This window comes from Alligator sinensis, unplaced genomic scaffold, assembly GCF_000455745.1.
Source record: "Alligator sinensis unplaced genomic scaffold, ASM45574v1 scaffold995_1, whole genome shotgun sequence".
NCBI lineage: Eukaryota > Metazoa > Chordata > Crocodylia > Alligatoridae > Alligator > Alligator sinensis.
The window spans coordinates 384,723-400,211 of NW_005842960.1; the positions used below are offsets into that span (position 1 = coordinate 384,723).

At 42.5% G+C, this 15,489-nt stretch overlaps 1 protein-coding gene across 1 annotated transcript in view; it reads left to right on the forward strand.

The window, feature by feature from the left end:
- The first annotated feature begins 5,988 nt into the window (after window positions 1-5,988).
- The window catches only part of LOC102382026 (macrophage mannose receptor 1-like), a 63,735-nt gene continuing 54,234 nt past the window's right edge, over window positions 5,989-15,489 (forward strand). Inside the window, exons 1-5 of the mRNA XM_006036379.3 lie at window positions 5,989-6,167; window positions 8,667-9,068; window positions 11,314-11,487; window positions 12,115-12,279; window positions 12,613-12,726. Coding sequence (XP_006036441.1) covers window positions 6,107-6,167; window positions 8,667-9,068; window positions 11,314-11,487; window positions 12,115-12,279; window positions 12,613-12,726 — 916 coding nt within the window. The 5' untranslated portion in view covers window positions 5,989-6,106. The remainder of the gene's footprint in view (window positions 6,168-8,666; window positions 9,069-11,313; window positions 11,488-12,114; window positions 12,280-12,612; window positions 12,727-15,489) is intronic.

A 15,489-nucleotide genomic window follows, 5' to 3' on the forward strand; every position in this document is an offset into this window, starting at 1 on the left:
CTAGCCACTGAATAAATATCAGATAGACACCAGAAAATCTTCTCATTCAAATACTTGGTTATAGTTTCCTCAGTGAAATTCACCTTTGTGAAAATGGCCAACAAAAGGTCTATTCAGCACGTATGTCCCATTTCTTTCCTCAGAATTAGGGGTTTTAACCTAAGCGCCCATGAAAAGCGCATTGTTAGCTATCTTTGACATCCAAAAGTTCAGCATCAGTTTTTGGATCACATAAAATAGCATGATATTTTCAGTATTATTTATATCACTAAGTATACATGTTTGTTTATTTTGAATTTAGTTCATATTTCTGTTTGCGACTTCTTCAGCTACATGTTAATCCTTTATACATTTGTTACTTAAGATTAGTTAGGAACATATTTTGATCCATGATTTACCACCAAGCTATAGATCAGGGGTGAGCAATTATTTGGGTTGGAGGGTCACTTTGGGAGTTTTGGTGAGCTGCTGTGGGCCGGAGGGGAGGGGAGAGGCAGTACCATGATCCTCTCCTTGCACATCCCTACTCATGGAACTGGTGCCCTTTGCACGGACCCATGTTGTCACTGCCCATCCCGCTCCTGGACGGCACTCCCCACCCACTTGCAGCCCCATCCCATCTGCCCCATCGAGTGCATTCTGGCTTTGTCACCACAGAGACCCTGCCCACCTGTTCTGTCCAGCACCTCCAGCAGTGGGTATAAGGTGCATGGGTTGAGGTGCCCAGGCAGTGGGGCTGGGTCCAGTGGTGGTAGTGATACTGGCAGCAGCAGTCAGGAGCCACTGCCAGTGGGGCTGGCAGAAAGTTAAGGCAGTGGGATCAGCTGCATAGCCCATAGCCCAAAGCGCTCCCTGTGCCTGTGCCAGGTTGGGCAGAGGAACCTGTTGTGGGCTGGATCTTGTCCATCCCTGCTATAGATTGAACTTATTCCTTCAGCTGAATATCTGTTATTTCCACTGTGATTGGTTGCCTTAAAATCATGCTATTATTTTTGTTTCCCGATTGGATAACAAACATATAAAATTGTAGATTGAATGCCTATGTGAACCTTTGTGTATTTACACAGTCACATCGGTGTCTGAAACTTCAGATTTTCAGAAAAGTTCTTGCTGGAAAAAAATATCACTCAGTGAAAAAAATGAAACAACAGGATTAGATCCATGTCTACACTACCAGCAAAACTGTGAGTAGATCCTTACTTTCTGCTCTTCCAGGGCATCAGGGTCCATTCTTTCTGCTGCCAGAGCAACATGGCTTGTCTGCGTGAAAGATGGCTTTTGTTGCCAGCCAGAAGTACACAGAAGACATTCGTAGTCCTGCCTCTACCTTCTGACAGCTTGCGGAGTGTCATGATCTGCAGTGGTTTCCCTGTGGTGGCTTCTGTCTGCCCCTAGAAATTCCGGCCCAGAAGCAGCCTAGTGAAGACAAGGCCAGAGAAGCAACTTCGTGGGTTTTAATCAAATACAAATAGTTCATTTCAATAGTCCCCTGGATTCATTAGAATTTTTGGTCTTAGTCCTTAGTGGTATGGGCAGGTTAATACAATCAGAGGGGAAAAATAGTGTTCTTAACTTTGACTTTATAAACATTCCACGTAGAATTCCTACTGTGTAATGTGGAGGCACTCCACTCAGTTTTTAAATCATCTTTCTGGGTTAGTGATTGTGAAAAAAGCTGGATTAAACTGTTCAGGTAGATACAGATTATCGGTTTTCATAGAGAACTCATCCAATATGTAATGCAACAATGTAAACCACCTTAAATTGCTCTGTCAATGCAGTTTGACCCTGTCTTGAATGCATTGGCTAAAGGGATAAAGCTTTACAAGTGAAGGGTGTTTTGGCTGAGATTTTAAGGGTATCTTTTTATAGAACACGCTCTGTTCAGTCACAAGCTGTTAAACTTGCCACAGGAGATACAGGCTGAAATCTGATGACTGGGAAGAGGTTATACTAGATAATCATAAAGTCCCTCTGCTCTTCAGGGCTATGAACAACGGTGTCAGTACTGTTGTTCAGGCCTTTGTGTAGGAAGTTCTCCCCTAGAACCTGATCTGGCACTATCATCAACTTATTTTGTGGAAGCTGTTGGTAACAACTTGCAATTGCATGAGCATGTTCCTATACTAACATGTTGCCACACTTCTTAATAATCTATATTTACTTTTCATTTCCTCTTTTTCTCCAGATGTGTTCAGTTTTCAGAGAAAAGGTGATGAAACTGAGTACTGAGAGTATAAAGAATTTGTGACTATAGACAGATAGCTGAAGGAACATACTGAGTCATCACAATCTTCATTGACCCCTTTTTCCAACCGGATTCAAGCTTTTCTTTGGCAGTTGCTCGCAGTCAAGGATGATAGTTTTTCATGATTGTCTTATCTGTAATTCAAGCTTTCACAACCCTCCTTTCATAATGGAAGAGAAGCTTAGGCTGCATCTTTGCCACTTCTCGGCTTTCTCACTTCCTAATGGTGGGTTTGTTCTGGCAAAATCTAGTGTAGGTCCTGGCATGAGTCACAGCCTAATATTTCCATTTTTGCTTCATGAGCCTTTCTTTGTAGGTTATAATTAACAAGTAATTGCCCTAAAACTAACTCTTTTCAGAATAAATTCAATTTCTCTTTTTCAACTAGGCTGATGTATGTTCCATCACCATGAGCCTCCTCCTGCTAATTTCTGGTATTCTGGAGATGGTAGGAACTACCAGGAATGGGAGCAATAGCACAGGCTCTATGCTCCCTCAACCTCAGGTTTCCTCATTTCCTCCCTGTCTTGCTTTCCACCTACCCATGGTGTACTTTCTGATGGCTTTGCCCCTGTTCTAAAAACCAAGCGTCAGGGCTTGTGCTTGAAGCTAGTATCAGAGCTGATGGATTTCACAGAATCAAAATTAAATTTCACATAATATTCACCCCTTCTTCCCCTGAAAAAAAAAATTAAGGATGAGTGCTAAAATGCCAGCAAATTCAGTATTAATTTGTTTGTCTTGTACTTGTGCATAATAATAGTCTTTAATTGGATGATCACATACTACTTTGCAACTAGATCTTCCATGTTTCCTGTCTCATTTCTTTGTCCAGCCAAATCTAGTCTTTTCTCACCACCCCTGGTTTCCAAACATCCGGCCCAGCCAACCCAAGACTCTCTCTCTCCTACTTCCCAGTCTTGATTCCCTTTGTCTCTCTGCTTGCCCTACTATTCCACTCTTTGTACTTGTTCCCCAACTTCTTATCCCATTCTAGTCCACTGCACTAGCTCTAGTTCTTGTCCTTTCTGCATTTTAGTCAGTGCTAAAGATACAGGCTCCCTGAACTCAACTAAGGAGCTCAGTGTCATCCTGGTTTGCATTAGTAACAGATTTCTGAAAATGTTCCACTTTGTACTTGCAGGTGGCATACTTACTGCAAACTATCTTGGGGGAGTTCAGTTGTGAAGCACTGAGAGTTCACTACTAAGTATAGTTTATTATTTGACTAGACCAGGGTGAATTTTCATTAAGAAAAACAAAAGATGTCCTTGATACACATGACCTTTTCCCAAATTGATCAAGTTTGGCACCATTAGGTAGGCAACTGTGGATTCTCTGGATAATGGTGTACACATAAGAGTTCTAGTCAACTGCCTGATTAATGCCTTTGTGGCTGACGAGAGTGACATGTCTTGTTACAGGTTTCACAGATCCATATGTTGTCTAAGTTGGAGTCCAACAAATTTACATCATGCTGCTTTCTTTTTTCACTTTGCTTCCATCCTCTGGATCAAAGCCACTTCATGTTGAACTGCACCCAGTGCCAGATGTTCCCTCCAGATTGGGTGGATTTCTCCATGCTTCTCCCAGTTTCTACATTGCTGTTGAAGGATTTCATATAGTTTTTACACACATTGCACTGTTTTCTAGAGCTGTCTTGAATCTCACTATACAAAATATTCTCGGTAATAGTTTTCTCCCATTCTTCTAACATGACTGATGCATCACAACCTTTTCTCCTTGATAATGGTTTCTAAGTGTCTCAGTCCTGTATGCTCCAGTACCTCTGTGTTTGGTATTCTGCCTTGCCACTTTACCCTCCACAACTTACTCAGACAGCTCAAGTAGAAGCTGTTCAGTATCTTGATATGCCTAGTATATGTGGGCCGTGTTTCTGAACCACATAAGGCAGGGATAACAGTACATGTCTCATAGATTCACATCTTTACCTTAGCTGATAGTTTGCTGCTGTTCCACGCACTTTTTTGTAATAGCCCAAAATTCTTAGCTGGTTTTCTGATTCTGTTGGCCAGTTCAGTCTGATGGTCAAGATTTCTGCTGACTGTAGCAAAAACTGTCAGCAACACCAACAGATTTATCCTCCAGAGCAGGGATGACCCTCGGGGGGTGCAAGGCCCCAGGTAAATCAGCCTGTGTAGGGTCCCCTTAACACTGCACAGGGCCCATGGGACTCCCCACAAAGGCAGGGCACAGGCTGGGGTCTCCCACGTGCCCGGGGGGTGGTCTCCGTGCTTCTTCCGTGGTGCAGGGTGTAGTTGCCAGCACCTGTAGGAGGGGCTGCAGCTGCTTCACCCAACTCTGCAGGGTACCTCAAAGCACAGGGCCTGGGGCAGTCACCCCCAATTTGCCTAGGGATGGCCCTGCTCTAGAGTGATGTCAGATATTGGTTCTTTCACCCCTTGGTACGTGATCCCAGCCCTCTCAAGACTAATTATCTCCTGAAGCTCTTGCATGATTCAGAAAATCTGCCCAAGAGATTTTTCAGGGAAGATTTACTGGGCACGTCCAGATGAGCGCAAACGTACCTGTTGCCCCACCTCAAACCCCTGGCAGCCGGGTGGCACGAGCAACCCCAAGGCTGGCAGGACCCGGCTTGGCTTTGCGCGGTCCCCGTGCGCCGGGCCAGGTCCTGCAGCTATAGGATGGGCCCGGCTGTGGCAGAACCCGGCACAACACGTGGGAACCGCATGCCGTGCCGGCTCCTGTCAGCATGGGCTGGGCCCCAGACCTGGCTCCCGCCTCTGCTGTCTGTGCCTGCAGGGGGGTGAAGATCTGGCCCAGCTCCATGTGGCTCGGTAGTCCGGCCTTGCACCAGAGCGGGTCACAGGGCTCCTGTGCGTGCCTCCTGGAGCTGTGCGACCCACTTCAGTGCAAACCCAGACTAGTGAACGTCAGGGATCTGGGCCCAGCCTAGCTGGGCTGCAGAGGGGGCCCAGGACCCAGCTGGGCCTGGCACGCGGTCCCCGCATGCCACACTGGGTCCTGTCCCCATGGACCCAGCCTGGCCTGGCTGCAGAGGGGGCCCAGGACCCAGCTGGGCCTGGCACATGGTCCCTACGTGCCCCACCAGGTCCTGCTGCCACAGGACCAGCCTGGCTGGGCGGCAAGAGCTGCCCCAGGGCTGGCAGAACCAGGCTGGGCTCAGCACATGGTCCCCCCGCTGCTGCTGTTCAAGGTTAGTTATGGGCCCTGGGCAGGGGGGCTGGGGCCCTCCAGGGGGGAGCGGGGACCCGGGGGGGGGCGGCATTCCATGTGCTGGGGGGTAGCTGCTTTCCCAGATTCCTCCTATATGGATCTGAGGGGTTGCTATTTCCAGGGTCATATTGACTTGAACTTTGATTTCCATTTCCTTTTGCACTAGTCCTTCTCTTTTAAATTAATCATTTGCATTTACAGCCTCATCTTTAGTACATGTGGTTTCTTTCTTTCCTTGTATTTATAAGGATCTATGCTCTCTGGAATACTGATTGATACGGTAATCCTAACAATGATGATTCTTCTGCATCAAAACCTGTTCCCAGAGAGCCCTGTTGAAATGTAATAATTAGTTCCTCTCTGTCTTTTTTTCTAAAAGATGGGACTTCTTCACAGAAATTAGCTTAGGAAAGCAAAGTTAATCCATAAAATGTACGGTTTCAAAATGACTCATGTGACAAGATATAGTTCCTTATTTAAAGCCAGAACTTCCTATATCTATTAAATCTTTATAACTGAGGAGGGCTTACTAATTTGGCTCATTGCACGAAGGGCTTTTTGAAAGGGCTTCTTGAAAGAAACTAACGACTGTTCTCCATTTTTCTGAAGCAAAGGGAAAAAAGGAATGAAACATTTATAATGGCTGTCTATCTGTTCCTGATTTTTATTTCCTTCCTAAGTACGTCTCTTCAACTGCCAGGTAAGTCTCTGTCCAGTCTTTTCCGAGAAAATGCAAATGTATTCTTTTTTGCACATACTTTAGTGAACTTAACATTCTCATTGGCACCAAAGCAATGAGAATGTTAACCTCTAGTTAACCTCTAGTTAAGGTTTTCTCTCTCAACTTACCCTCATCTAAAACAAGTTTACTCAGCTTTGGTGATATTTGGAGCCTTAGTTTCTTGATTACAGGCAATCAAGTTTTAGTTTAGGATATAAAAATAAAATGGTGCATTTGGTCAAATTCTGGGGTTAGAGCCTCCCAGCTAATATATTTTAGACGCCTTTGATACTATAGCGCTTGAGGGGCTGTTGCTAAACACACAGCCACTAATGGAGGTGGACTAAAGTTTGGAGGACAGGACTACTTTCATTGGGAGAGGTCCTAGAGAGTAGTGCTTCTGTCCAAGGTATTGGCCCAAGGGATATATTGCAGGATTATGTAGTGACTGCACAACAAGTTTATTAAGCCTTTCAGAGAAGTGTGCCACAACTAACTTCTAACCATGGGAGTTAATTGTATGTCAAGAAAACTTAATCAATTCCAAAATGACCCTTGCAATTCCTACCATATTAAAATATCTGATGTCACCCACTGCACAGATGCATGATGCTTGCTTGTAGCTAGCTCTGCTTCCTTCCCTGCTAGGAGGAGAGGGAATTGCACTGACAGCAATTCCCTTTTAATCTTTTCTCATCCCCTGGAACTGAGGAGAAGAGGTGTGTAGAGAGAAGCTCAACGTAAGCAGAGGACCCAGAGAAGATTGGGGGGGGGGGGCATTCAATGGTTATTTTCACCAGTTGGGTAATACAAAAGCTTTGTGATCTAGCAGGAAGCAGAAGATGACACAGAGTTGACTCTAATGATCCTCTTCCAGCCATGGTACTGCTGAGCCATGTTCAGAGAGTGATTAGGTCAGTGTGGATTGTGTGCTGCAGTTCTCCTCCACTTCCTAGCTGGCAGTCAAACCAGCCCTTAATGGTCATGAGAATTGGTTACCTTTAATATCCCACCTTCCCCTGAGGGATCTGACCAAATAATCTATTCTGTATGGAAGCAAAGTACCAATGGGGCAGAAGAATGAGTTGGATGCAGCTCCTGTCAGGTCCTGGGGAAGCAGGAGAGAAACTCTGGTAAACAAAGACATTCAGTTTTCTTGTAAGAACTTAAAGCTGATGTTTGCCTCACATTCAGACCAATGGGCACTCTCCATTGTCTCAAACCATTCAGTAACTGACAATTTCCCATTAGGCTCCCTTAATCCTAGGTTAGCTTTCAAGTTGCATGAACCACCTTAATTCCTGCTCCATCCCTGTCTGTAATTTTGTATTACTGACATTACTAGTACACACACTTACACACATATTCTTTTTCCTTACATTGAGTTTCTTGTATTGCTATTCCATACACACATGTGCATGCACAGTACATAATTATTACTTTTATTTGATAAGTTTGAACAGTATGCACAAAAGTGTCTCTACATGTTAGAAGTTATGGGTCCTGTTCCAGGAATGTTTACATTTAGAACTATGCAAATAAACAGGAGAAGATCCAAGGGTGCAGTGGCTCAGTTTCACTTTCCTTTAAAACCAACTGCCTAGTATTAGCTGTAGTTCTTTCAGGCATCAGTGAGGGACTTGATTGACTTTGTGGCTTATTATAATCTACCCCATTTCTTCTAACTCTTAAGTCCACAGATATTAATGGTCCTCTCTCTGAATTTAACGGTCTTGATATTCCATTATCAAACTATCCTCTTTCAGGAATTCTGCTGTTTGTTAGCTGCTCCTTATAATGTAGCTCCTACTTCATAGCCCTGAAGACTATTTTTAACTCTAGCTAAAAACATTAACTCAGGAGTAGAAATGTTAAATTGAGTTAACATTAATTCAGATGTGGAAATAACTTTCAGTGAAGTACTGGATGCACTGTCAAGGTGCTTAAGGAGGCTAGATTTTGTTTTATGAACCTGAAAAAGAGATGTATATTTAATTCTAATGACTACAGGAGAAACAATATCTTTTGACTGTTTTTGTCTAGTATGCTGTGTTTCTTGGACATAATGTATGATAAATTCATGCCTGTTTCAAAAAAGTTGTTTGTTTTTGTTTTGATCTCAAACTGAATAATGTAGTCCTAGGCAGCGTTCCCTTTAAGCTGCGTGATCACACATGAGCGCGCCTGCCTGACCATGCACACCACTTATCTTAGAGGGACCGCTGATCCTAGACTCATAGTAGATTAGTAAAGCTTCAATTTTTTTTTTTAACCTGGAGAAAAATCTGTTTTTTGTGATGATGCACCGTACCATCTGCTCCATCCTTCTCCCTGTGTCAGATATTTAGCTTACCTACAATCCTCCTTCTATATATATAATGTTATTATATAATATGATATAACTTATATATTCTATTATATAATATATAATGCATATAATATATATAATTATAATATGTTTCTTATTTTGTTTTGCAGATAGTGAAGTATTTTTAATACACAATGAAGACAATAAGCTCTGTGTTCAAGCTCAAAATGGTAACTCACTTATAACTACTATTTGCAATCAGAACAATGAGTTACAAAAATTCAGATGGATCTCTGATCACCAGCTTCTGAATATGAAATTGAAATTATGTGTGGCAGTGCCTTCCAAGAAAAACCAAGTTATGGTCACCTTGGATCATTGCAACAGGACAAATGAACTTCAACAGTGGAACTGCAGAAATGAGAGCCGCCTTGCAGTCCATGGAGAAGAATTATTTTTCAACTATGGCAAAGGAAAAGAAACAAGAATTAGGTTATCCAAAGAATCAGGTACCGGGAGTATGTGGAAAATCTATGGAACCACTGACAGCTTGTGTTCTCAGCACTATGAAGGTAAAATCCTGAAACTTGACTGTTTTGTTTTGAACTTATGAGTGTACCTCATTTGAACTGTGCATTTCATTTGCAATTGTTTCACATGGTGAGTTCCTTTCAGTACAGGGAATGATTATTTGACTTCTACATCAACTTAACAAATAGCTTAGCGAAAAAACGTGGTATTATATTGTATTTAAGTAACTTAAGGTTGATATAACTTAGCCTATTTGGCTGCTGTTTATAGAAAATTATACTTCTGTTTAGCTGTGTATATCAGGCACAGAAATACAAAAACAAAAGAAACGATGGTTCAGTCTATGATCCCAATGCAGTCACATGCCTATAGATGGAGAGAGCACATTTAAAGATCAAATGGAATGATTTTTATCAAAATCATAATTTAAAAAAATCACACACACTGAAACTTTACTGTACAAAGACATACCTTTTGAAATGTAATGAGCAAATATAAGTTGTTCTAGAAGGAGAGGACTTACCTGCTACATTTGGCATTATGGTCACCTATAGAGAGCAAGAGAGGGCATTAACAAACTGATGGCTCTCTTTGTTGTTCCTTTTACTCCTTCCTCTATTTTTTCTGGGCATAATACTAGGATAAGCTTGGAGTTAAGTTGAAGATTTATGTCATTAATGTAACAAGAAGATTATTTAAGGAAGGTTATAATTACCAAAAACCCCCAACGATTAGAAGCCAGGGAAGTGAGAGTTAATGTTATACCTGAAATAGTGTCTGAATTTTAGAAATTTAGGCTAGACACAGACATTATGCTTATCATGCAATAAGCGGAGAGAAAGCGCTCTCCAGCCATAACCGAACAGATATTCACTGCACATCATAGAAAGCGCTCTACAGCCATAACCGAACAGATATTCACTGCACATAGAACGCTTTAAAAATGGTGGATGGATGTGCTAACAGACTAAAGTGCTTTCAATTAGAGTGCTTCATCGAGCATCAGTACAAGGTACCATCATAACTCAAGTTAGATCAGAGCGCCCCAGCATCCCAGGGTCCTACAGAGGGCAGTGTGCTAGCCTCAGCCAATGCTTATCTGCACAGGTCCAGCCCCAGCCCTGGGTTGTCACAAAGAGGAGACAGAAAAACATCTGTCTCCTCCCTGCATGGCTGGGGGGCAGGGAGCGGAAGAACAAAGCTTCCCTGCCATGTGGGCCACAGAGCTTGCAGCCTTGGGGTAGCTGGGCTGGGTATGCATGGCAGGGGGAATCTGTTCCCTCACCTCCCAGTGCCTAGTTCCTGGCACTGCAAAAAGCCATGTACAGTTTGAACTGCAGCTGTCAGGAGACCAGGGCAGGGGAATGGAGCCCCCAACCCTGCTCTGCCCTGTTCTGCCCTGCACCCCACACCAAGACTCAAATGGCAGCCAGGTTCCCTTTTCCCCTTTCCCTCCTCCCCTCTCTTCTCCCCCAGCTGCTGCTGACAGTCACAAGCTTATGGGGGGCTGGGGCTGGGGAGAGGGGCAACCCTGGCAGTCTCATGGGAGGCATGTGGGACCACCCCAGCCTGCTGGCATCGGCCAGTGCTGGCCACTTCTGTGCCCTCCCCCCCAGGCAAACTACAGGTCTGTTCACTCCCTCACTGCTCTAAGGCACTAAGCATGATACTGAAAAGCAGTATCATGCTTTTGAGTAAAGCATGATACTTAGAGCACTTGTGCCTCAGGCTTTTTGAATGCCTGGACTTAACCTTAATTTTAAGGTTATATTTACAAATAATGGTAAATATTATTGATATTTAAACAGCTAGATTATAATTAAAGCAAAAAAAGTAAGGAGAGATACAAGCCTATCCCTTGCTCCAATTCTCTTAGGCTACTTAGATTTAGGGCCCGCCCGGTTGTCTGTTTATTCCTCTTTTCTCCACCCCTCTCCTCCCTCCAACAAGAGAGCAAAAATGGATGGAGCTTTGGCACCACCCTATACCTCAGCACAAATTACAGGTCTAGACAAAAGAAGAAACAGCCAGAAATATGAGAGGCTGTGAATACTTTGATGGACAGAATACATTTGTTTGAGGAAGCTAATTTTTAATTTCCTTACCTCCTACAAAATCTCCTTGATAATTCCATTATTCTTATAAGAATTTTTAAAATTGTTTTATGTACTTGTAGCCTCAACTCTAGCTTAACTACATTTCCAGGGAATGTTGCTTATGGTCAGACATTTTGGTGAACAGTGCTTTCAATGCAACATTTTGCTCTCTCTCCACTTCTTTCCATAGACATATTTACATTACTAGGAAATTCCTTTGGGGCACCCTGTGTATTCCCTTTTAAGTACACGAATAAGCTGTATGCCACATGCACAAAGGATGGCTCTGATTTTGTTTTCTCATGGTGTGCAACATCTGCAAACTTTGATGAGGACTCTTTATATGGATATTGCCCAGAAAAAGGTAACAGACAACTACATATTTTAAAGCAAGGGACACAATCCAGAAAAGCATTTATGCCCATACACAATACCTAATTCATGGGCAATCTCTGCTTGGGGAGGAGAGGCAGGTGGCTCTTGGGGACTGTCTTGGGGACTGTTACAAAGGATGGGACACTAGGCTTTTCTATCTGCCTGTGCAGCATCTCTGATTTGCTGCCCTACCCAGGAAGCAGAGGAAAGCAGCCAATCAGCTGAGATTTCCTTTTGCAGTGATAGGTGATGGTCTGAAAGTCTCTTGTTTACAAATAAAGCCTGTAGGAGTTGCAGGTCTGGGAAAGAATAAAGGAGGAATGAGGGCCTGGATGAGCAGAACGAGAGATTCTTTAGGTTTGGAATTAGTGGGTAGGCTGCAGAGACGGGAGGAATCAGCGAGCGGGCAATTGTAGAATGAGCTGGGAGAGGTGCAGGATGTTGAACTGTGCAGTATCTGCTGAATGTATGGAGCGTATATAAAGGGCAACAAAGAGTCAGTGGAATCCGTGTATGCAAATACATGTCATTTAGACCATACTGGGGTTTTGTTTTCAAATGTTGACAGGCATGATTATGTTCTCAGTTAACATTAATATTTTATCATGCTTTACAGACACCACCGAGGACTTTTTTTGGGCTACCAGCTCTTTGACAGGCATCCACTATCAGATAAACTCTGGGTCAGCTCTAACATGGTACCAGGCAAGGAAAAGCTGTCAGCAACAGAATGCAGAATTATTAAGTATCACAGAGTTGCATGAACAGACATACGTAACAGGTAAAATAATAAAGAAACCTACTGAGTGTAGCTCAGGACAATTTCAAAGGCTTTCACATCAACATGCATATATCTTAAGGGCAATTTCTGAAAATGCAAGTTGCGAAAAAGTGTCATTTTTCCAACAAAATGCGTCTTGAAATGAAAATTTTATCCCACATGAAAAAAAATAGCTATTGCAATATCCCTACCTGCAATTACTAGATGACTTTGTAGATCTGTTTTGTCCAGGACAGATAGTTTTTAAACTTAGTTTTATTTTATACTTTGTTCAGTAACTTCAAAATCAAGTCCATCTAATATGTTGTCTTTTTATTTCTTTTGGTTATTTAGGGCAAGTTAGTGATCTGAATACTGAAATCTGGATTGGACTTAACAGTGTGAATGATGATAGTGGATGGCAATGGATTGGTGGGGATCCATTCAGATATTTAAACTGGGCTCCAGGTAGGTTTACATCTGTTTAATGATCTAAGTCCCAGGTGCACTTTTGTTTTCATGGCTAGTGGACATAAGCTTCTATATCTGCTTTCTTTATTTCACAGAATTTTCACCAGTGTTAATAAGACTACAGGGAAAGTACAATATTAGACTGGAGAGCTACTGTGAGAAGAATGTATTCTTAATTTGAAATTTCAAAATTGGGAAGGAACCAAAAAAAAAGATTCCAAACCCAAGAAACCTAAAAGCTTTGCATTTTTATTTTCCATTTATTATTTCATTTGAGATTTTCTTGGCATTCACACTATTAATTCACATTGAAAATTAATTAAAAAATGGAATACCTTTAGAAACAATGCTATATACCATATGTTCTGCATTTTATTTTTTTCTTAGAATTGTTTTAGTTATTAACAGTATGCTGTAGAATGGCCTTTATAGGTTCATGCTAATTTTTCCCTCCCCTATCCTGACACAAGATTCATAATCCTATGTATATGACATCATCATAATTTTCATAGCAACTAATTTGGTTATCGGCTGTGGAAGCAGGTGCTTACAGGTTTAAAATCCAAAGACATAAATACCCCCCCAAAAACAGACAGGTATATTTTTGAACATGTCTAAAAGTAAATGCTGAACAAGATGATAAAATCCCACTGTTAAATATGTATTGTAATGAACGAGAAGTAGCTATAAATAGAACACGTATAAATATTTCCATAGTGCTTTAAAGGAGCTATAACTTATTCTGGCTTATGCATCTAATGAAGTAAGCTGTGGCTCACAAAAACTTACGCATTTCTGATTCAGTTGCACTTCCACCTTGCCTTCTGCCTGACTTCAGACTAACACAACTGACCATCTGTCCTCAGGAAGATGGTAACAATGCTTATTTTTGTTTTCATTGATCTTTTTAGTTTCCTTTTTCACACCCAAAACAGAGTTTTACAGAAACAAATGTATTTATTCATTGAAAATGCTTCTGTTTCAATTAACTGATTCTTCATAAACTGGAATACTTTCTTCAAACAAAACATGAATGTACAAGAACATAATTACACAGCACCTCTCCTTCAATGTAATTGGCCTTCACACAGATATAAAAGAAGCAGATATATGACATACAGCTGCACCTCAGGATACCTTATATGAATCTGAATACTTGTATAACTTAGTATAAAATTAAGGGTAAAACTAAACCACTTTAAGCAGGGATGGATCTAGGGGAGGTGCAATGGTGCAGTTTCAGTCTCCTTTGATTTGTGCTCTACCCAAGTTTAAAACCAACTGTCTGACAGCAGCACCAGCATTTCTATTCAGGCAGCAGTGAGGCAGTCAATTAACTTCATGGCTAATTATAAATCTAACTGCTTCTTCTGAACTCTTCATTCCACAGGTATTAGTGACCCTCTCTCCTAATTTAAAAGTCTTATATTCCACTAACCAAAGTAACCTCTCTTCTGCAATACTGCTGTCTGTCAGCTGTTTCTGATAATGTAGCTCCTATTTCACAGCCCTGCAGACTGTTTATAACTGTAGCTGAAACCAGTGACTCAGGTGTGGAAACATTAACTCAGGTGAACATTAACTTTCAGTGAAACATTGCACTGTCAAGATACAATAGTAGATAATACTATATTCTATTTGATAAATATGAAAGAGCTATACATTTAATAGATTTCATAGACATTTGGGCTGGAAGGGACCCCGGAGGATCATCGAGTTCAGCCCCCTGCCCCAGGGGCAGGAAGTCAGCAGGGATCATAGGATCCCAGCAAGATAAGCATCCAAATGTGTCTTGAAGTCGTTCAAAGTGGGTGCTTAAACTGCCTCCGGTGGCAGTCTATTCCAAACCTTGGGGGCTCGGACAGTGAACAAGTTCTTTCTTATGTCCAGCCTGAATTGGTCACAGTGGAGTTTGTGACCGTTTGATCTTGTCATCCCTTGGGGGGCTCTGGTGAACACATGTTCCCCCAGATCCTGATGAGCACCCCGATAAACTTATAGGTGGCCACCAGATCACCCCTGAGCCTGCGCTTTTCCAGGCTGAATAGCTCCATGGCTCTCAGCCTCTCATCATAAGGTCTGATTTCCTGACCTCTGATCATGCGCATGGCTCTCCTCTGCACCCTCTCAAGCTTCTCCACATCCTTTTTGAATTGTGGAGCCCAAAATTAGAAGCAGTACTCTAGCTGTGGCCTCACCAAGGCGAAGTACAGCGGGAGAATGATGTCTCAGAATTTGCTTGAGAAGCATCTATGGATGCAAGCCAGCATTTTGGTCGCTTGACTAGTCGCAGCATCACACTGAAGGCTCATGTTCATCTTGTGGTCAACCATAACCCGCAAGTCCCTTTCATCTGTAGTGCTAACCAGTGTAGCACTACCAAGCCTATAAGCATGCTGCAGGTTTTTCCTCCCAAGGTGGAGAACCCTGCATTTTTTGGTGTTGAACACCATCAGGTTCTCATCCGTCCATTTCATGAGCCTGTCCAGATCCGCCTAGATCACCCTTCTGTCCTCAGGTGTGGATGCTTTACCCCAGAGTTTGGTGTCATTGACGAACTTGGCCAGTCCACTTCTGACATCAATGTCCACATCATTGATTAATATGTTAAATAGTATAGGCCCCAGGACAGAGCCTTGTGGGACCCGACTGGTCACAGCACACCAAGACGATTGGCTCCCGTCGACCACCACCCTCTGGGTCCTATCGCGGAACATGTTCCCCAGCCAGTGGATCGGGGGGATGTCAAGGGCACCGGTA